The sequence below is a fragment of the Chamaea fasciata genome, unplaced genomic scaffold, assembly GCF_029207755.1.
Source record: "Chamaea fasciata isolate MVZ Bird 193981 ecotype frontalis unplaced genomic scaffold, bChaFas1.0.hap1 SCAF_7, whole genome shotgun sequence".
In the NCBI taxonomy this organism is placed as follows: Eukaryota; Metazoa; Chordata; class Aves; order Passeriformes; family Sylviidae; genus Chamaea; species Chamaea fasciata.
Genome location: NW_027094092.1, coordinates 28,793,431 through 28,816,787, shown reverse-complemented (window position 1 = coordinate 28,816,787; position 23,357 = coordinate 28,793,431). Strand labels below are relative to the sequence as shown.

The 23,357-nt window shown below is 43.5% G+C and overlaps 1 protein-coding gene across 7 annotated transcripts in view; it reads left to right on the top strand.

Moving 5' to 3' along the window:
• The window catches only part of SMOC1 (SPARC related modular calcium binding 1), a 162,356-nt gene that overhangs the window by 20,551 nt on the left and 118,448 nt on the right, over window positions 1-23,357 (top strand). For 4 of the 7 annotated variants that reach the window (XM_066188206.1, XM_066188205.1, XM_066188203.1 and 1 more), the window contains exon 1: window positions 11,039-11,203. The exons of 2 other annotated variants lie outside the window; for them this stretch is intronic. In XM_066188206.1, coding sequence (XP_066044303.1) covers window positions 11,099-11,203 — 105 coding nt within the window. In that variant the 5' untranslated portion in view covers window positions 11,039-11,098. Of the gene's footprint in view, window positions 1-11,038; window positions 11,204-23,357 lie in introns of those variants that run through there. One more of the 7 variants, XM_066188204.1, reaches the window with a different exon arrangement.

Sequence of the window (23,357 nt, the reverse complement as noted above, 5' to 3'; positions counted from 1 at the left end):
GGCTTCAAATAGATTGCAGCAGCATCACTGCTTAAATCTTCATGTTGTAGACTAAATTCCTACTGGATTAAGCCTTTTAGAGAATATGAGCTCTTTATGCACAAACAGTCTGTTTGACCTCTGTTTGCATGGCAAGATTTTGGCCTGTAATTATTTCCCAAATACATTGGGCTACTGTGTATCCTAGGCAATAATAACATAATTTATATTACCTACTTTAAAAAGCCAGAGAAATTGGATTTTTTTTAAGAGAAGGTAATGTTTAGAGAGAGAGTGAGATGCTGAAAGATCTGAAAATATCTCATAATAGAGATGCACAGAAAGCTCTTTTTAACCACACCGAAGAGTCTCATTCTCTTCATATTTTGAGCACCTTTGTCTTCCTTTGCATATATAAAAGCTGAAGTATTTGGCTAGTTCCCAGCCAAGACTGCACACCCAGGATTCCACCCAGATTTCCACTCCAGTCATGTACACAGTTTTACCTGTTTAGCCAATGAAGGAACTGGTGGGCTGTGCAGCCTTGGCTGGTGCCAACGCTCAGCCTCAAAAATTTGAGTGGTTGGGCGTTGGTGGCCACACTCTGGGATGGCTGCAGAAAGTTTGGCTGAAAATGTTTTCAGAAAAATGTACAAGCATCAGTCCTCAGACAGCATACACATTTCTGTTCTACCAACTAATCTTCACTTACTGAAGAATCAACCTTTTCTTTGATGCATGGTGCCTGGCATTGTATCTCCATCTTTGGGTCACATTCAGGAGACATTATTACTGCAGGCAATGAGAAAACATTTTACAGCAAGCCTGATGGCTTGCATAGGTATTCAGGGCCAGACCAGAGGTCAATGCCACTATCTGGCTCAGCCGGTAGTGCCACACCTGAGACAGTCCCATGGGTACCCCTAGCAGTGAAGTCCTATCTGGGCTTTTTGGAACCCAGAAGGGCCTTCTAGGCTGATTCTGATATCAGAGGGTCAACCCACCATTAGTAAAAACAGATGTGTTGCACATATAAGTGGGGAATGGTTGCCTCTCTGGGGGAGGGCAGCTCCACCTCTGCGTAGCTGGCACATGAACAAACTCTTTTTGTACCTTGAAGGTGAAGCGAGGCCTGTGGTTCTAATCTAATGCCTGACCAAAAGCTTGTTTTAGTAAATGCAGAATGCTCTGAAAACTTTGTTGTAGGCCTGAGGCAAAAAAAGCACATGCTTTGGGGAGGACATGTACAGTCCAGAAGCAATGGAGGTTCTTCATGAGAATGGGGCAGGTTCTGTGCTGCCAGTGAGTCCCTGCACTCCCATGGGTATTGTCACTATCACCTAAATGTCTCTTCCCTAACAAGTAGCAGGAGCATTTCTGAAGAGCTTCAGAGGCTGTGGATCAGGAAGAGACTCTCTAATGAACGCATTTCAGGAGATCTGCAAGTTCTGAGGAGACCATAGGTATGGCCCCCAAGAGGTCTATTCTTTAAGTGGGACATTCTGTGAACACTCTTGTTTTCTAAGGGGCAGCCTTTGGCAGAGGTGCCATATGCATGGGGCTCTGGCATCCACCTGCTGTGCTGCTAAAGCAGGTGTGTGTATTTGGGAGGCATTTCTACACATACACAGGAGAAATGTATATGTCTGTCTCTTATGTGGCTATGTTCCTATGAACTGATCCAGCATCACACTGAAGTGAATGGGAGGTGGGTAAAGCCTACAAGCCTCCTCATGGGAATACCAATTTGCATGAGCATGTCCTTGTTTTGAAGCAGACTACTGTTCTCAGCAAACTGCAGGTTTCCCCCCTTTTTCCCCTTCTCCTTTTGTATTTTCCAGTATGAAAACACTGCATATTCTTTATCTCTCTGAGGTGTTCCTTGCGATCCAAGAAACACATCTTTGTCAGTGCTTTATGTAGCCTTAACACCTGGGAAAGCACTGGAGACTGATGGTGCTCGGCACACTCCTGGGAAGTCTTCTTGATCAGCCCCATAAGCTGTGTTCTCTCTTCCTGCTCTCCACTTTATCCCCAGTGTGTATTACACTTGCCCCAGCTTTGCAGAGATAATTTGCACTCTTCTAGTTCATTAGCTGCTACCCCCTCCTGTCCATGGGCAAAAAAAAGCCCTTACTGTTCAAAAGAACACATGCAGCAATCATTAATGCTGACCCTAATTGTGCCAATTCAAACCACTCAATAGCTCTAATTAAAACCTCTCTTGTGCAGGGCACTGAACAGTAACAAAACTGTCACCCTGAACAATCAAATCATGGAGCTAAGAAATTTTTTTTCCCCTGTTGTTCAAATGTTGTTGCTGCTGTCGGAAGGGTCATCTGAAGGGATTAAGTATGGGCTTTTGTAGCCTGCAAAGTTGGTGGGAGTAGGAGGGGGAATATCTAAACCCAACCAATATCTTTCAGTCACAGTTTGAAATCAGAAGACGCCAACTTTTTTCCAGGTCTCCTTTCATCCACTTTACCCACCCCCATAGAGCAAGCAACACCTGCAAAGTAGACAGGCTGTTGGTTATGAGACACATGGACACCACAAGTCAACTTAAACATCTGCAAAGGAGGGGGTGAGGGGGAAACCCAGGCGTTCCTATCCCTACAACCTTGTTTCTCAGGGTCCCTGACTACACTTTCCTGTGCACCATAAATAACTCTGCAATTACATTAATTGGTTGCATATTTGTTGACACAGGGTGGACAAGGGTAGGTTATGGTGGGAGGGTTTTTTGCTTTCAGTGCAATTTTATACTACTTTCTTCAGATGTGCTTTAATCCCCACTCTCCCTCTCCCCATTATTTAGAGTTCGCATGTCTTTCAGAATAACTTTATAAGCCTGTGGGTGGGAGGGGGGAGCAGGAAAAAAAGTGCATTAAAATTAATTTGATGGCACCCATGCACACACATCTGTTCTGCTGTGTTTCCCCAGCAAAGTCTATCAATCAAAAGGAAAAGGTTGATATGTATCACAGTGGGATATTTCAAAAAGCTGGATGCAAGCAATTGTGTGCTGGAAGGTTTTATTCTGCACTGAGTTTCTTACAGGAATCAAAAGATCAAAATGATGTGCACGTATACCTATATTTTATTTTACATTCCCCACTTTTTTTTAAGAAGTTAGTGAAATTAATAGAGAAATAGAGTTAACTACAAAGATCCAGTCTCGGTATCTTTTGTTCTGATTATTGTCGTGCATGTTCTGAAGCCCAAACCTGGGATCATGTGTTAGAGCCTGACAATGCTGCAAGCACTTTTGTATCTGTGCTTCTGTTTTAGATCATTACAGGAACACATGCTAGCTACCCTATGTGGTTCTGGGTTCAAACCACCATCTCAGAGTACCTGGTATGGGGTACTTCACTGAGTCTTTCCTTCCTCTGCCTCCTTGACTTGCTTTCTTTTGCTAGTAGTAATCAGAGTTGCAGTGAGCAAGTTCATGGCATGTTGTGTTTCATCTTTCCTCCTTTCTTCTCTTCTTAGCTGCTGTCCCAGCTGAGAAGTAGGGAGTAGGATGACACCATAGAGCACTGGCAGTCTGCCTCTTCAAACACGCTGAGCACTTTCTGTTAGAAACCACCATCGCTGTTTCTTGTTCAGACTGCTGGGCTGTGCCATGTGCTGTTACAACATTGCCTTGTCTCAGCAGTGAAGCCATTTCATTTAGTGATGGATAAAATAGCCCATACTTAGAGTACAGCTTGACTCAGCCTTTAAGTATTCAGAGTTGGTTAGTGACAAAGCACAAAATCTTGATGTATTAGTCTATATGTATTAATCTATATGTACACATTCTTTATGTATAGAAGCAACAGGACAAAACCTAAGAATGTTTTTGAAACACTTTGAGGTGAACAGTCTCTTCTTGTGGAAAACTCTTTGCAAACTTGGCCATATGAGCAGATAGGTTCAGGATACGGTCTATTTTCACTAGTTTGCCTATGACCCTGTAAGTACTAGCTGGGAGTCAGCAGGAGGACCACACTATTTTCTAAAAAATGGGTGTGTTGCACTGTGATGTGTGATGGTGCTGAACCACTTCTGCCTTTGTGCCACTAACAGAGGGGTAATATACAGTTTTTAATAGCAATGTGCTCTTTCAAGGGGATGAAGAGATATTGGTGACACTACTATTTGGCATTCAAATGAGTGCATTTCAGAGCAAGGTCCCTTCATCAGCAGCACCAGAGAGAAGAAACCAGAGCTCTTTGACAGTTTTGTTGTCTGTTGGGGGCAATGGACATAGCAAAACATGTCTTGTATTTTACACTTGCTCAAGAAGGGGAAGTAAGGTACAGAGAAGGTTTTTGACCAGCTCTAGGTGCTTTCAGCCAAGCTGAGGACAAACCCTGCGACCCTAGTATCTTGTCTAGCTTCTGGAAAGCAGCAGCTCTTTTTCTGAGCTGATTCTTGCCTGTCTTCTTATAGGAAGCTCTGTGTGTCTCTGTTATCTGTTGAGCTGATGGTAGGGGATTTCTGCAAAATACACTCCAGTGTAGATTCCCATCGCTTTCTGTATGGATCTCCCACGGTCCTGTCTGCCCTTCCGTCTCATTCCTTGCCCCCATTTTCTAGGCAGCAATGCTGGAGTCTATCCTCTTGACTAAGCTGTTGCACTTTAATTTTCAACAGGCCCCTATTGCTCTTGCACCTTGTGTGTGGTCTTTGAACGTTATGTGGCTCGGCAGCTGGGAATAGTGAGTGGGTGGGCAATTTAAAACAGAAAAGACTCTGTATCAGCACAGGGCTGAGGTTTGAACTCTGCTCAGCTTTGGATACGTGTAGCTGGTTCTCAGGGCTGTGATTTAAGTGCCGTTTTGCTGGTGTCAGTGTGAAACTTAAATCAGTGCTAAGAAATTGGTAGGGAAGAAAAAACAAACTTTGCCTGTCTGATAAGGAATGTTACTCTTGGCCCTGATGAAAAATTGTGGGATCAAGGCATCTTAGAATGTATTCTGCTGTTTTGTCACCATTTTGCCTCCACAACTAAGAAGACAAAGAGAGTCTAATTTGATGTCAGGGTTTCTTTGCTGGAGTATATTTCTGAGCTGTTTCATGCCATTTAGAACACAAATCTGATTCTGAGTTTCCTGAAGATATGGACTGCTAATGGAGTGAGGCAGATGAGAGGGGTGCCAACCCATGAGACAAAATACCTTATTGCATTCATCTGAACATTTCTGTGAGGCAAGGTAAGTGTGCTCAGGCAACAAAATATAGTCCCAATATCATAACTTGTTGAGCTCACAGGGCCTGGTCCTCAGTTGCTTCCTTCTCCTTTTTGTTGTTGTCTGTGCTGGTGGAGGGTCACACGGAGGGGAGGCCAGGCAAGAGCCCCTGCCTTCCATGAGCCTTGGCCTGATTCCCACACACATTCTTCTTTTGCACTTTTGATGGTGCGCCCACTCTGCATGGGCAGAGAGTTCTCGTGTATGGTGGATTCACCAGTTGCTCTCCTTCGCATTCGCAGCTCAGAGTACCATGTCCTCAAAATTTCAGTGCGATGGTAGTTTTTTTTTCCCCACCCACTTTCCATCTATCCCACCCAGGTAGACAGGAAGAGCAGAAAGAATCCTTGCCTTGATAAGATTGATAAATGAGGTTGGAACAGATCTCCTCTTTTCTGGAGTCCATATGGAGTCCAACCCAACTTCAAACTCATACCTGACAAAATAAAAAAAAAAAATTGGCAAGTCCCTAAGTACTTTTAAAGATTCTAAAGGTTAAAGATATGGTCGATTGGCATTCTGTTTAGAGCCTGGAGTGATGTTATATTTGCTTTACAGAATTCAAAGGAGTGCACAATTAACATTAGAAAACTATTAGACAGATATTTGGAAGAGTCATTCAATTTTCCAGTGCCACATATATACCTATCATTCACGACCACTGCAGTGGGCCTCAAATTGATTTTTAGCATTATACTCCACAATTTTCAAAACATAAGTAAGAGTAAAAAGGACAAAAATTGAGAATATCCTTGTTTTCAAAGAACTGGCAGATTACAGACTAACTTCAGCGATGCCATTGTAGTGGTTCCACCCTTAAAAATAGGTATGTGCTGAAGTACCATGAAAAAATACACTGAAGATCAAATGAGCATTACTTCCTCTTTACTACATCTTGCACTTACTGCATTCCTTTCTTTTTGGTTCAATTCTGTTCTGTTTTCATAATAGTACTGGTGTATTTCCAACAGTGCCTTCCTGTGATGGAATAATATCGGTGCATGAAGGTATGACTGGGTATTAAGATGAGATGGATGGGCACTAGTGAGAGGTGAGGGTCTGGCAGTGGTGGCAACTAATCAGGACTACTAGCAACTCTTTGGGAAGCCAAAGTAGTGCAGCCAGGACCAACACAATTTAATATACATTATAGAGAAAAAGTCTGAACAGAATTTCTGTATGAAGTATAATGAATGAAATGGCAGGCTCTGAATGGATTTCATAGGAAAAGGCTTGAAATCCTGAAATATTTTTCTCAAAGCTTTTCGTTCAAGTATAAGTGAATATTCTGCAAAGAGCTTCAGGATGAAAAGCCCAATAGGACACCTACTTTTTACTAACAGTGTTTCTGTTTCATTCAAGCGTATAAATACATACATATAATTAGCTTCCATAAAAAGCTGAGACTCTCTTTTTTTGACATAACCCAGCAAATACACCCCAAAACATGCTGAACACCCCAAAGCAATGTGTCTCTGCTTCTTAACAAGTGTGAATGCTTAGCACTAAACAGCAACTGGCTGTTATTTCATCATGGAAGAGGTTGTTTGCCATACACTAGTATCATTATAAAAACAAAAAAGAAAGAAATGCAGTAAAGTGCAAGATGTAGTAAAAAGCTGTGTTGACAGTGGGATGACACTGTGAAATTGCTGTATGCTGTGATTTGAATCTTTTTGAATCCAATGATGTCTGATTTCCACCCTCATAATCAATGAGTCAAACCTACTCCTCCCCACACTCCCCTTACTCTAGCTATGTCTGGGAAGCTGGGGAAATTGTATTTCACCTCATTTTAGGGTGACTGAACAGACTCTCTCTTCCTGTGCTTGCTATTCTTAACTTCGTAGGGTCATGAATGGGCTCAGCTCTGGCTTTTCAGTCTTTACTCTGGACTGCCCCAAACTTGCCTCTAGATGGAGATTTGCACATGTCAGCATAGTAAAAAAGGTTCTTCTGCCACTGCAGGTTCTCAGCTATCTAAACATGGCAGCAATGGATTATTCTCTGATTAAAATGGTCCAAATGATTCAATGGGCACAAAGTTACAAAAAAAAAAAACCCAAAAAGCTCAAAATTCTGCCTTGTTACAACCCACAAAAACCAATCTTACAGCAAATTTCCCATGTTCTTCATTACTTCTTTTTAAAATTGTGACAAGTTGCATCTTAACCTCCTGCAGGAGTGATTGCAGCATCTACAGACTTAGAAAAGAACTTCCAACAGTAAATTAGTCCCCGAAAGCAATTACATGATATTTGGAGACAGCAGATAATTCTCTATTGAAAGTTGAATAATCATTTCTACTAAACATGTGCAAGAGGGGATTTGTGCCCTGATGGAAGCTGTGGCAGATAAACCCCATGATGGTTCTGTATGCCAATACTGTTTAAAAGAGGACAATGATCTTCTGAAACTTGTTTGAGGACAAGACAAGTAGAAGCAGAGTCAAATAATCAAAGCAATCAAACAGTTCTCCCTGAACAGTCAAGACCACCAATATACATGTCCTGTGCCATGAGTTTGTGGTGATGCATGTGATATGCCAGCACCATAGCAACAAGATATTAATCATCAGCACAGACAGGCACAGGTTGGGGTAAGTTTTCAGAGGTGCAAGTCGTAGGCTGTATCTCAGGTACACAACAAGTCCCAACGGTGCCAGTTTCAGCACTCCCTTACCAGCACTGCATAGTTGAATACATTATAGCTGAGCTTATGTCTTCCTCTGAAGGATCCATGTGTTGGACCTGGTATACAAATGCCTGGATCTGAAGAGTAACTTCTCTTCCAGTTCCGTGTCCCTCTCTCTTTGTGGTTTTCAGTTACAGACTCTGGGCAAGTTCTTTGCTAGTGAGACATCACTGAGTGAAGTTCTGTGCCAGCAGTATTTGGCACTCTGACTAATGGCAGGGTTTTTCAGAAGAGTTAAGTGGGAAGCTAAGGTACCCAATTCCTCTTATGTTTGATCAATAGCTTTCTCTTTGCTTGTCAACATCTTTGCCAGCAACCTGAGAGAAACAACAGACAATTTAATGCCCCAAAGCTTTCTGTTTCTGGAGTTTATTATATTTACCTAGATTTTTCTTTGGTGATGACACGCCAGTAAAGTGCACCTATACCAAGTAGAGTACCAGGCCCAGTGTGCCAAAGAGTTAGGCACACATTTTCAGAGGTGAAAGTGACCACTGGAAAAGACCCATGTATTTTCTCTCTCAAGGGTGTCTTTAAACAGAGCTTGGATGTTCCTCCAGCCTCCTGAATGGCAACTTGCTGAGATTTTTAGGCTTGGAAGCTCAGTAAAATGTAGTGGTGCTACATAGGCCAGGCTGTGAAGTCTCTTCTGCACTAAGGCAGTAACTATCCACAAGGGAAATATTTCTCTCTACAGAGAAATACCTGGCCATGGCTGGGAGTATGTGTGGCAAGGTTATGAAGAGCTTTTGCTAAGAAGGGGTCAAAGGTTTCTGTTACTGGGAATTTCTGACCCTCTCTGGAACTTCTCCTTGGTGTTAGGATGCTGCTGGTGTCAGAGCCTCAAAGGCATTGGTGGGTAGGTTTCTGGTGTAGCAGGTATTCTGTATTAGGGATTAAGAAAACAATTACTTTTTCATGGTGGTAACAAACATTTATCTAGCAAAGAGATCCTGATATCCTTATGTTTGTGTGTGAAAAATACACCAAAGAAAGGCATTCATGTTTAAAATACAAGTGATAAAGAACACATGAAGGCAAAACACAAAATAGGTCAGATGCAAAAATCCCCCTATGAAGTTGGAGAGGAGAATGTAGGCAAGTGTAATATTGTTATCTGGACTGGAATTTAATCAAGACTTAAGTATGAGGTGATGTGGTACTTCAGTGGTGGGATCACTGCCTCAACAAAACTGTACTAGAATCTGCCTGTCTTTTCACAGATTCAGGTGTGCACTGGTATAACTTGCCCAACCTCAACCAAGTTGATCCTGATATCCACAATGACACTCATATTCAGATTTCCCAGCCCTTCCCCTCCTCCTCCCTTCAAGGTCTCTCTGCTTGTGTCATGTGGAACGGCATATGTTCAGGTGGATCAGAGAGACTTTGAAATGGAAAATCAGAGGATACCACAGGCCATACTGGAGAAGAGCTGGCAAAGCTTCCAGGCTGGCAGAGCGGTGAGGGTTAGGACTAAGGTAGGCTTGTATGGGGTGCTGTTTGGAGTCCCAGAGAAATCTGTAAGCCAAGAATAATGAATATTGGCAGAGCTCCATGTGAGTAACAAATGGCTTATCCTGTCTAGGCTAATGACAAAATGTTATATATTGGCATATTTTATTTTTTTTTTTTAATTTTTTTTAGGAAAAGAAAGATTAAAGCAACCGCTCTGCCTAACCACTCTGCTTTGCTGTGATAAGATGCCAGAATTACATGACTTCTACTGTGTAACAAGGTTCTTTGTGTGGGCGTAGCAGCCCCTCCCCATACCTAGCGGATACACTTAAGGGAATTTTTGCAAGTGTGAGTATTGCCTCTTGTAAGGTCACTGAGTAAAGAAAGTTAATGCATTGTGTGAAAAAAGTCATGTTTAGTGTGTTTCCAAAAAAGCACCACAAAACAGTCCCACCTAAAGGTTATTATCACTACTACATGCACAGCAATGACCTCCCATGCATATTACTCTGCAATATGTTGGGCCTCTGCCCTCCCTTCCATCAAACTCAAGCCAGTAATTTGAAAATTAAGGACTTGATGTAAATGCAAACCAGTCTAGTTCACAAGGTATCTCCACTGCTCAGTCCCTCTGTCAGGTAGAGGGCTTGGAACTACTCGCTGCCTCCAAAGCTCAGGGTCTACAGCTTGTTGCCATTACAATGCCATAGTACTGCACCCTCTTTAGACATGCCTGTAGAGACTGCGCCCTGCTGTTAGATGTTTCTCCATTTCCCCCTCTTCTGCTTCTGTTCCGCAGCTGCACTAACTCGCCTGTTGTATGTATGACGGTCACTGTCTACCCAAACTTCCCATTACTGAGTGCCTGGTCCTTGGACGAGCTGGGACCCACATTCAGTCTCTAAGGGCTTGTCATCTCAAGTGGTACCAACCGTGCACTTTGGATATTTTCCCAGGTGCAAGGCATGTATTACCAAAGACCCCAAACACATCACCTGCGTGAGATCTGAAGGATCTGCTGGGCAATACAAAGCAATGGGCTTGGGGGCCACTTGCGCAGCTGGGAATGCACAGGAAGATCTTCAGGGAGAGGTAGACTGCGGTTGTGGGTCAGCCATGCCCCGAACCTCGGCAAGGAGGTGACACGAGGATCTGCACTCCTTGAGACACGAGCTGGCTCCTATAGGAATCTTGGCCCCAGAGCGCGGTCTGAGGACCAAATGAACACGGTCTGTGGACCATGCGGTGATTTCTCGTGCCCAATTTACTTGCCCGCTAACCCGGCCCGCCTGCACGGCTCAGCCGTCACTGTCCCCGCCCGGGGCCGGCCGTATCCCGCGGCCCCGCCGGGGCTGCCCGGCAACCAAACCACGCACACCTCCGGCCGCCGGGGCCTCCCGGTGCCACCGAGGGCTCCAGGTGCCGCGGGCACGGGGACGCCGCCCGCCCCGCGCCCTCCGCCGCGCCGCCCGCGGCCAACCTGCGCCGCCCGGTGGCGGGGGGCCGGGCGAGAGGCGGCGCGGCCCCGCCATTGGCAGCGGCCCGCGGCGGCCGCACGGCGATAGGCGCACGGCGCGGTCAGTGCCGGCCGGCCCCGCCCCGCCGCGGCTTTATAACGGGCATCCCCATGGCCGAGGCGGGGAACGTGCTGCGCCGGGACCGGCGCCGCCGCACCGCCCGGGAGAGCCGCCTCCGGTGGCCGCAGAGCCGCGCCGCCCCGAGGGACGATGATGCCGCGGGCCTGGCGCAGCGCGGGGGCTCGCCCGTTCCTGCTGGCGCTGCTGCTGGTGCATCTGCCGCCGGGTCGTAGCCACCGAGCCACGGGGCCCCGGGTAAGTGAGCTGCCGCCCCGGCGCGGCAGGTTGCAGCGCCCTGCCCGGCCCGCCGCCCCCGCGCCCTGTCAGCGCCGCAGGTGGAGCCCCGGCCGCCGGCAGCGGCCCCCGGCCCCGCTCCCCCCGGGCGCGGACCCTCGCAAGGGCCTCCCCTCTCGCTTATTAAAAACTGGGTATCGGCTGCGTGCGAGAAGTTCATGCACCGGTATTAACTTGTTGGTATTTATTGCAGAAAAACACGGGAGGGGGGAGGTTGGCAGGCTGTGTTTTTATATTGTTCGACTTGCGTTTAATGTAGCCCCTGTTCCCAGCACATAGCTTTAGGAGTTTTCTTTTTTTATGTTCCCGAGCAAGGATTAAATGAATCCTTGCAATAAAGCTAGATGCCTTCAGCCCAGGCTTCTCCCTGTAGGAGTCTAGCTCTGGGTTTTTTTAATCTGACAACGTTTGACTCTTACTGGGGCTGTTCATTTCACTTACCAAACTATTACATTGCTCTGGGGGAGAACCCAACATTTTTCTAAATATGGCTCTCCCAGTGAGTGAATGTTAGCACTGCAGCACCACTATGGAGTAGCGTGAGAGTTTTCAATTATAAAGCTGCAAAACAGTAGCTGTTCTTCAGGCAATGCTGCAATGAAAGCACAGCTCTGGGTAAGTGGAAAAAACTTATCTCTCTGCAGGCATGTTGGATGCACTGGCCACGTGCATTCTTGACCCAGCCATCTAAAATGCTAGAAGTGTAGTACGTAATTAACTTAGACCATAGTTAGGCAGGACCAGGAGTCTTTGAAATCCCTGCTTGGCCAAAATATAACAAGAAGGGACTTCAGTGAAATGTTCTCTCTCTCTTTTTTTTTTTTTTTTTTTCTTCTAATGGAAGTGTTGTTTGACCATGATGGCTATTAAATGCTTCTCATAGCTATGGAAAGCCTACTACTGGCTGCACTGATGTTGATGTGTTCAGCAGTGCTTGTAGCCTCTTTTATGGCCAGATGTGAAACAGCAACTGTTAGTTCTGGTCTTACTAGTTCTAAGTCAGAACTGGTATGTGCCATAAATTACTGAGACTTGCTTTAAAAGATCAGGAAACACAGGGGGGTTTTAGGCATATGTCTTTATTACCTGATATCAAGCATAAACCTCAAAATCGGAGTGATTCCAAATAGAGAGGAACTTTAAAAGTGATAAGTAAGTGTCTGGCTGGATGACTATGGTCTTCGTCAGTGCCAGCATCTAGCTGCTTTAATGAAGCACAATTGAAACAAATATAAACAAAAAGAAATCCTGATGGTAGTGCATGATTGTGTAATGAGCCTGTATACCAAACAGTTTTCATATATGCCATTTTTTATACTGTACTTTACAAGGCAGTTTAATTGCTCCCTATGCTGTGTTGTCTTGGAGTGGGAGCTACTTCAGGAGAGTGGAAAACCAAATACAAGGGACTGCTGATTTACTTTGTGCTTGAAGTAAGTAAACTGACTTTGCTATTTTTTCCTTCATGACTGGGGAGAATATCATCTGTGAGCACTAATATCTGTAGTTCTGTTGGAAAACGTGCCTTAAAGTTTTAACTTAGCATTTTAACTTATGAGCTTTTAAATGGAAGGCTGTATATTTCCAGGATGTCTTACTCATGAAATCTGTCTTTTTACCACACGAAGTGTCATGATTAAGTGCATGTGAAGGTGAGGAGTTTGGTTTGCTTGGTTGCAACCAGGTCGATTGATATAAGCCCCTGAGCTTCATCTCTTGCACTGGTTAGACATTGCCAGTAAAGTTGCCATTAGTATAAATGTGGCATGCTTTAGGTTCCAATAAACACAAAAATACTTTTATTATTAATTTCTTAAATAATGTGTACCAGGTTACACCACTATGTATTTCTCGTGTGGACTTGTGATCAAGAGTGTATTCCTGTCAGGAAGTCTCCCTGGCCAGGTGTCAGTGTTGCAGTTCTGGGGATCAGATCTTGTAGGTGTTCAATTGCTAAGTGTGATACCTGCTCTTTGGCATCCTTTCTGTACAGTAAGCGCTAGAACAACAGTATTTGCAAGCTGAAATTCTTTTTATAGGTGAACGGTTTTTAGTCCTACTCAATGAATTCAAATGACCAGCAATAATGCTTGAATCAAGTTCTAGATCTTCCTCCTTGTATTTCTCTTGCTACTGTAGCGTTCTAAGGTAGGCAGCCAATACTGTTGCTAAATACATAAACAGAAGAGAATGGCTTGCTACTGTTTGCAGAAAATGTTGAAAAACTAGAGGTATTGAAGAGAAATAGGTGTATCTACATCCCTTGTGCCAATAAGGGATGAAACTTTCAGATGAAGTGAGTTCAGGATAATTACCTGAATACCAAGGTAAATTAAAAGTGCAGCTAGTACCTACAGGTCTGTTGAGGAACTTCTGGCTCTCAAAAGATGTACGAAGCTTGCTGTTTCTTGTTACAGTGAAACTGTGAGCAGTGATATGAATTCCACAGGCTTGGTGTAAGTGACTTGTAGGAAACATCTGGCTCTTGCATATATGCTATTGCCCAATGACAGTTAATAACAACTGTCCCAAGTGAAGCCCTATAGGAAGTCTAGTATCTTGTCTTAGAAATAACTTGGAAGCCCAAGGCTGCTATGCGACTTTTTTCCTCACTTGACAGACTCTAGTAAAGCTTCTGCTGTGTTACACAATCACCTGGTCGCTTCTACTTTTGTAGCTCAAAAGAGCATTGTGGGACTATACTTGAAAAATGTCTGTTTGAAGGATGCTACCTTCTGGAAAAAGATAATCAGGCTTTATTTTCTATTCATATTTTCTTCCTGTGTGCCTCTTTCTCTCTGCTGGCATGAGATCTGGGGTGCGTGATAAGCCAGGTCTTCCTGTTTCCACCCTCCCTGAACCCAAAATGATGGATGGGGAACTTTACCAGGCTGTCTCTTGCATCTCCTACTGTGTGGTGCATCTAAGCAGTATTCTTTCATAGCAGATTAAATTTACCAGGCTGTCTCTTGCATCTCCTACTGTGTGGTGCATCTAAGCAGTATTCTTTCATAGCAGATTAAATTGTGCCACTAAGCTTTGTTTTTCTTCATCTGGACAGTTAAGTGTGACCTTTGTTTTTTCTAGTTCAGGGGGAGATCTGTGTTGGCCCTCTGCTTTCTGAGTATAACTCCTGACCATTATGAACTTCATGGCAGAGAACTGTTGGTGACAGTAATGACAAATACTAGGACAGAGAAATGGTGGATGCTTTCAGAAGGCACACAATGTGACTGCAGCAGTCAAAAGGTGTCCTACGAATGGACTTGGATTTCTGGAAGATTGGGGATCTGCACCCCTCCAGTGACTTCAGAGGACTAAAAGATGATAAGAGGGGAGGACGGGGTAGTCACTATAGTGTTCCTCCTAGTTTAATGCATAGAAACGGCTCATACCCTTCCTTGAAAGGTATGCTGGTTGGAGATGGGGGAGGGCCTTGCAATTCAGTGTTGTTGCAAGGGAAGGTAGTAGATAGTAAAATTGTGAAGCTACCAACAGATTCCAGTGCATAAACTGGAGTGCCACAGAGCATTGGAAATTTCCTGCTGCAGTTGGCTACTAGCTAAAACACCAAATAAGAACCTTGCTAAAAAAGTGCTGAAAAGCCTCCTGCAGCTTTGTTGTCCCCTCTGGTAGGAGGAAACAGAGTTGCAGCTCATGCAGGAGTGTCCCAAGGAGTGTATTCTGCTCTGTGTTCACCGCAGCCCAACAGGAAGTGTTCCACAAAGCAGGTGTCTTTATACATACCAAAATTAGGGAGTCTGTATTCTTTATGGTGGGAAGAACTTACAAAAACTCATGTAGTAAGCATTTAAGGCAGAGGGCTTCGTACACAGGAGGTCTAGAACGGGAGAATGAACGTTAGGATAAGTTTTCAATGACTGAATTTTGTTTCTTGTTTGAGCTTAATCACCACTCTGCATTGCAAAGGTCTTCATTAGTAACTAGCAACTGAAGCACTTTAATGCTTTTAGATTTCTTTATAATTGGTGTGATTGATTTAATGAAGCAACAAGGACCCAAAGGCAAGTCTTCAGAAACGAGATAGGACAGATTTGTTATGCTAAGGCAAACAGATACCCTGTTTTGGTTGGGTGAGGGATGTTTTTTACCTGAGTGGAAACTCTAATTATATATGGAGCTGTATTGCCTATTTCTCCTTCTCCTTGCTCCTATTTAGACCTTTAATGTTAGCTGAATTCGTTTATGTGTACTGAAGAAACTGCTCTGACTTGTGTTTTTTAAACAGTATGCAACTGTGTTGAAGAACAGGATTAATTCTTGTGTAGACAAGTATTAAAACATTATGTTCCTATTGGAACACAAGGCCCTCTTCTAAACAGAAAAATGTTGTAGGATTTTACTTGCTCTGTGTAGTCTTAGAGTTGGTGTTTTAACTGCCTGAGCTTCAGAGTTGGCTACAAGAATATTTCCACTCATGTTAATGAGTTGTGCTGTTAATGAAAGATTTCTGGCCAGCAAAAGATTAGGTACAGAAGAAGAAACTGCTCATGTATTTTTGCTGGTGGTGGCAGCAAGCTCTGTAGCTGGTGGAACACGTACAGTGATAACCTCTTGGACTAGTTTTCTAGTTTCTAGCTCTAGTGTGCTAAGGTAATCTTCACAGTGCACAGCAGATGCTCTCTTGGCTCCTTTCATTTCCAGATGGCCTGAAGCAATTGGTAAAATGACTGTAAACTCATTTCAGTAGTGTAGTAGCTCTGAAATATTAATACTGCTATTTAAATATCTTAGATGTTCTTATCCTGCCATCTCAAACTAATTGCGACATTACTATGTCAAAAAAACCCCAAACAAACAAAACCCCATTTGTCTCTTACTTGGCTGGTGAATTCCAGTTCTTCTGGTGCTGGCACATCTGTCAGTGCAGTTAAGTGTTACACAAGAAGCTTTATGCTAACATTAAATGCTAAACGTGGAAGCAATACAGGTGGAACTAAAGTGATCCCTGAAGGCTGCTGTGCTGACTGTCATACTGAAGCATCCTGTGTGACAGTGTGGTGGCATCCTGTCAGAGTCCCCTGGCAGCTGCCACGGGGTCTCTGGTACTGATGCACCATCCAGGGACATTGCAGCACAGGAAAGCCAAGCTTGGTGTGTAGTGGGAGTAGTTTACTGCTTTGGTCCTCAAGTGACACTCTGGCAGAGTAGCAGCTGTTGTGACTTGAACTATGAAGTGTACAAGCTTGAGTACTGTCATTGCCTTGGTAGGACTCTAAGCTTTCTATGCTTGTTTCTGAGAAGCTCTTGTTTGTGAAGTTCTTGCTCTAAGGGGGAAGGCTGCCATTGATGTGAGTGAATCCATTCCATGCTGGAGCTTTCTGGGTAAGGTGTGAGGTCAGTGTGAGATGTTTGCTTACGCAGAGACACTACCAGGACGTGATGAAAGTGGCATGTAACTGGCTGCCTCTTCTGACTGGCTCACATGAGCAGTTACAACTTGTGTTCAGCAGCTTATATGTGAATCATGTGAAGCTTTCTGTGTGTGATGACTTTACTGCTTGTAGGTATGAGGAAGGAGTATTCTTGGCACCAAAACCCCGAGTGAGAATGCAACTCTGCACTCTTTTTTTCGTGTTGAGGGGAGAAGGCATTGTGGCTTTAAGAGAATAACAACAGGAAAGCATAGCTAGTTACACCAGGGTGTAAAGTTTTATTCAGGAAGGTGAAAACCACCCACCATACAAAAGAGTTCTTTGTATATGGCCTTGTGCAGGCTATCAGCAGCTCTTCAGCCTGACAGCGCTTCCCCAGGATAAGGCCTTACCTTGAAAGCAGCCTCATGCCTCCTACCCTGGATGTTTTTTCTCTTTATTAAAGTAGGTTCCTGATGGCACTATGGGATGCTACAGTAGCAATATAGATAATGTTAGCAATATTCATGGGTTTTAAAAGAAGTCATCTGCTTGTCTGGTGAGGAAAACATTGCCTTTATAATGGGCCTGCCCTTTGACCAATGCTATTTCTTAAAAACTTGAGGTGACGGATATGGTTGTTATGGTTTTCTACAAGAACTGCTCCAAGGAGGCCTGTGCTGAGTAGAAGGCCTTCATGCTGAAAGTGCAGTCCTTACAGTGTCACAGGTGACGATGCAGCAAACCGGGTTTGGTTCATGAAGGGATTCACTCTAGTCTGTGTGGCAGTTTCAGGGTACTCTGAAGACTGGCCTGAGCCTGGCTGAATGATACCAAGGCATCAGCAGCAGCCTGGAGTAACATCCTTGGTGGAAGGCTTTCCTGTCTACCTCACTGCAGATATTCAAGAACCATCTGGATGCAGTGCTGTGCCACATGCTCTAGGATGATCCTGCTTGAGCAGGGAGGTGGGACCAGATGACCCACAGTGGTCCCTTTCCACCTGACCCCGCCCTGGTCCTGTCAGATGTTTCTCTTGTGTGACTGTCCTTAGAGCAGTGGCCTATAAGGCCCCGTAAGCCTCCAGCTGCCTGGACTGTCAAACTCTTTGCTGGTGGTCTCCCAGCTGTAGCCTGCTCAGAAGGATATGCCTGCATATTTGGTTTGTGCATTTTTGCCTCCCACTGGCTTGTGGCTGGGCCAGCTGCTTTTGAGGGCCCACTGACAGAGGTTTTTCATTTGGAGTGGCACGTAGCTATGCAGTGGGCAAGTGAGTGGTAGGTGTGAAATGAGAACAAACTTAAGTACTTCCCCCCAAGGTCTATGCCTAGAGATAGGAAAATAACACTAGTTACTATAGTAACAGAGGCTGCATCATTAAAGGTTGGCTCAGGGTTTTGGCAAGTAGAGTCTGGCAGCAAAGCCTAGACAAGCAACCCACCAGTGCTGCTGGCAGACTCTTCATGCAGGTGGAGGAAGTCATACAGAAACTGGTGTGTGTAGGCAGACAACTTGCTCTGCCATGGACAGCTAGACTCCCCTCTTGGGCTGGAGCTGGAGTTCTGTTGCCTCTGGATGAAGTGAATGAATGTGAGCAGGGGATTGTACCTGAGTAACTGCCACAGATGACCATACTGCTCACTGCTTGAGTACAGACCCAGACCATGTGCCAGGGTTCTGTAAACTGGGTCGCCTTGTCCCATACACTTTGACTTGAAGTGGCTAAGGGGAAGGAAGCAGACTGTTTGTGTGCAAGGCATAGTCTATTGAGATTCTATTCTGTGAATCTGTTGAGATTGGCTCTGTAGGCTACATGGCAGCCCTTGTCAGTCTGAAGTTAGATTTGATTCACTGCTGTAAGAGCATTGGCCTAATATAATTTTTCTCTATTCTGAGTCTCATGACAAACTGAAAGAATGTAATTTTACCCTATTTGGAGTGGAAGAGACGTGCTCTTTCTGTGCCACTGAGATGTTGATTAAAGCTGGGGCTATGGGGCTGATAAAAGTGAGGGCTTTCTCATGGGAGAACTTCTGATGGAAAGCATCATAGTAAGTGGAAGGGAAGGTGTGTAGGGATAAGAAAGATGGGGAAGTAGGACAGATGAAATAACTTGTTTTTCTAATGTTTTTCTTGGCCCCTGGTCCAGTTAATGATAGTTGGAATCATATCCAGAAGGAAATGCTGATCCTCAAATAGGGAGGAGAGGTTCCAAACACTTAGGGGTCAGATTCTGTTTCAGAGTTTCTCTTGGCCACCAGTTCTCTGTTACCATTACTTGGGTTACAGACTAGAAGGAATGTAGAAAACGTTGTCCATCCCTGTTTTCTTCCCTGTTCCGTGACTGAGAATTATCACTTGAATTGTGCAGGGATGCCATATTCTGCCTTCTGATAAACAAAGTCCCCTAACTTTGCTGCTGTATGTAGGCTTGTGATGCATGGCATTGTGCTTATTCTATAGTTTCATGGAGTCCAGAATAGTTGATTAACAACTTTTTCTTTGGTTATATAGAGATCCCAAAATATAAGATCGTATGATCCTTCAGTTGTAATTCTAATACTTTAGGGTTTGATGCTCCAACAAATTAAAACAATCCAGTACAGCCTGAATGTACAGGTAGTTGTCTCAGACTCTGTGGCTGTTGGGGGTTGCACAAGAAGCAGTGTGACCACATACGGTATGGAGGGGGAGTGATCCGAGAATCAAATAGATAAGGAAGCATCCTTAGGTGAAAACACCTGGTAGAGGTAGTGGTATCCTTTAATGTCCAGATGTACACTATCTCTAGATCTTGCTTCTGTGTGTACCATATACATGCTAGTCAGAAACATGTAGTATGGTAATCTTTTGTTGCAGTGTAGACTCCCTTGAGTAGCATGAAGATTAAAGAACCTACTCCAGCTAGTACATCAAACCACTTCCCTTCCCATTTCTTTGAAGCAGATTTATATGCATTCTGCACTTGGGCTTAAACAAATACATGGTGGAACTAGGTGCAAGTTAAGAACTAAAAAGCCAGAAGCTCTTGGGTGTAATTTCCAAGTGGAGGATATTAAATGAGTTGGAGTTTGTGGATACTAGCCAGATAAAGGAGTTTCTGTCTGAGCCAAGAAGCTGCTTCTGATTTGGGTCTAGTTACCATACAGAATGGTGGTAACTGTTGTTGGCTTCTGCCTGGAGTTTTGCATTTGGCTTATTCCTTTGCCCTTAAAAGTAAGAAGACAAGTGTTGCAAAAGTATATAAGCTGTGTGCAAAATTAGCTTTTAAAAATGTGTGTGCATCTGGAATGCTAGAGGATTATCAACTCCAAACTTGTAGGGAAATGTGAGTTTTAATGTGTGCATCTCAGGCTTAGTGGAAGAAAATTACTTTTAACATAAAAATCTGTGAGACTGGTATGTGTAAAATGAATGGGAGTGTTAATGCAATAATTTTTTTGCTTCACAGTTGTAGAGATTAGCTTGACTTATTTCCCTTTCTGTATCTTAACCTCAAAATATGTAAATCTAGAACTTGATCCACCTTTTCAAATTAAAAACAATACCACTATCTACAGCCAAAGCTCTAGAGTTCTGTCAGGTAAGGGATTGGGTGTGAGTGCTGCTGTTTCTTCCTGCTGTTGTAGTAAAAGGTAGCCAACTGGATTCTCAGTGCTTCTGCTGGTGGTGTTATTTGCCCTCAATTAGCTGCAATGCATCTGAAATATTTCTGGAAATAAAGCTAGATGCAGAAATTTGTCTGACTAGAGGTTTAACATAACTTCTGAAAGTGCTTGCCATGGGATAGGATTTCTTAAAGGGACTGCACATGTGTGAAGTCCAGGGGTTTTATTTTTGACTGTAAGAGAATGGTGCTTCTGGCTGCTCTACCTGAAGGCCTCAGGTTATTCGAGAGGTGCTATCCTGCAGCTTTGTAGGTAAAAATCTGAAGTGATGGCCAAGTGACACTGCTTATCTGAACAGGTAATACCTCATGGTGGAATAAGGTATTTCAGTGGTAGCTGTTATACCTGACACGTCTCATGCTTTCCATAAAGGGAGTGAACATTGAGCAATTTTGCCATGATTTTTTTATCAGGCTTGCTACACTAGCATTCCTCTGATTTTGTTGGTGTCTGTGGGATGTCTTTCCTTCTTTATTATTGCATAGGTGCAGAGGGTGTTTTTATGAGCAGGAATCATACCCCTAGGTCTAGGTTTGAAAGTCAAAGCTATTTTCTGTGGGCTTTATCTTGTTTGGTGCTCTGTAGAGCCAGGGATGTTCTGCTTCATAGAGTCAGGATGTTCTCTCAGTGGCAGTAACTGCTCTTGGACTCCCTTTACTTTCCCAGTTTAAGCTTGAACTGTAGAAGGAGTTGTAGTTTCAATTCCTACAAACCTTTACAAAATGGACATAATTTGCTGGTGGTAGCATATTAATGATAAAATCCATTGTCTAGGAGTACAGGGAAGTATGTCAGCCCAAGTTTTTTGTTTTGGGTGCTCATCCTCAGGAGCTTCCAGGGAGCTGAGTGTTCTCTTCACAGTGAACTAAGAAAGTGCTTTATGCTCCAACTTGGTGGTGATTTTCTTTTTCTAAATTAATTTCTTTTTCTAATTACCTCTTACATTGAGGTAGTCTAGTTGGCTCTGAAGTAATCTGGATGTTACTAGTGGCTGTTGAAGACGTAGGTTTTCCAAGGCTGTCAAGTTTTGTCCTCCCCTCAGTTCCCCTGAAGTAACAAACGTATTAGTAGAGAAAAATTGTGCTCTGCTGGATTTGAGCTGTCACCTAAGCAACTACCTTTCTTAAAAAGTAAAAGAGTTATTAAAATAGAAATGTTGGAGCCCTCCTGAACTTCCCAGCTCGCTTATTAGTTACGTATACCCTGAAAAATTAGGATTTAAGGTGGCTGATAGAGCTTTAAATAATTGAACAAGGTAAGCATATGCCATTTTGTTACTGCAATAGGGTGTCTCTTAAGGGTGAATAGGACAGGGAGTGGAAAGCAATCAGTGTGAAATTTTTATCTTTTCTTGTCTTCATCTTCAGTTTTCAGTGAGACTATAATTTTCAGGATTTTTGTTGTGAACAACAGATGGCTAAAGGAGTTCCAAACTAACTGGGTTGTGAAGAGCAGTTGAGCTTTTCTTTACCACGAAAGTGCTTCTTCACCTGAAGCAGTTTGGCAGCAGTTTTGGAGCTGAAACTAGCTGTTGCTCATTAGCGTACTGCGGTGTATGTTTTGCAGATTTCTAATCTGGATTTGAACGCACACACAGGATGAAGCATCCTAACTCATCTGCACTGTTTTGTAAAATCTGTTGGTGTGTAAACAGGCATGATGTGTAGCTGTTATCTTTTATCCTAGGAGGATAAAGCTATCCTGGTTCATGTGTATGTGGTTCTTGAATGAAAGTAATAATAATAAAAAAAAAGTCAGTCCCAACTTCCAAATTGAGTTTTGCCTGTATAATTAACTTAAGAAAAATGCAGTATATCTTCTAGAACACTAGGGGTTTTTTGGTGCTGAAACTGGAACTGAGCGGGAGGAAAAAAATTTACCACACTTGAATAAATTTAAGCTAAAACTTCCTAAAACCTGTCCCTCAACATTTCTGGATTTGGCCCAATTGTATGGCAAGTACATTTTGTGCCCGAAGATTTGAGAATCAGATCTACCTTGAGTAGCTAGTGTCATAAGCAAACTAAGATTTTAAGTTTCCTGTTGGAACTCTTAAGAATTTTAGGTAGTCTTCAAGTTCTGCTTCTAATTCTGTTGGCAAACAAAACCAAAAATGTTTCCACAGTTGCTTCACATAATCGAGGGACTTCTTCCCTGGCTTCTGCTGAAGTTCCAGAATTTGGAACAGTTCAGTAGTAGAACCTCATGCAATATGAAGAGAAGGGTTTGATTTAAAAAAAAAAAAAAATCAAACAGTGTGGTCATAAGTGAATTATAGCTCTAGTCTAGTTTTTCTCTGTAGCAAAGAATAGTGAACTACAGAGGCATAGCTTCCCCCCCCCCCCCAATGTTTAAAAAAGGTAGGTATCTTACCATAGTACCCGTTTTTCCTGTTAAACTTCAAACTTTCTCAGATATCCCATGCAACTCTTAGCTCCTTACTGCTTTTGATAAGGAAATTTCCACATCTGACCTTAACTGGAAAGCCTCTACTCTAACTACTTCCAAGTTAGCCTGCCCATTGATAGTGTCACCTACAGAATAGCTTCTACTAGCTTTTCCTTTGTCTAGACTGCTGTCAAATCTGCTTCATTCCCTCTAAGATATATACTCTCTGGGTGTGCCTCTGTTCAGACAGGACAACGGGAGTGGGAGAACAATTCTGAACTTGGTAGTTTTTGCTGAACTCTGCCTGAAGCCTTCCTCCTGGTAAAGGTGTGTCCAATTTCAGGAATTCATGCTTTTCTTTGGAATCACTGGGGCAAGTAAATCAAGTTAAACTACATATATATTCCATTTGACGTGTTTTCCTTCAGTTTGTTCAGCATTGATAAACTCACTTGTAAGGATATAACCAGCCTTTCAGGGCAATGATTAAGTGTTGCATGTCAGAGCAAAAGCTAGAGGTGACTTTCACTTCTTTCCTTGTCTTTACCTTGCATGAAACTGTGGACAATATAAGCACTTGTATTCAGGAAGTGCCAGAAGGATGATTATAGACTTGATGAGGTCACCTCAGATTAAGAGGACAAAATAGGGTGTTATCTTTGGCTTGTCTCTGGTTAGTATTTA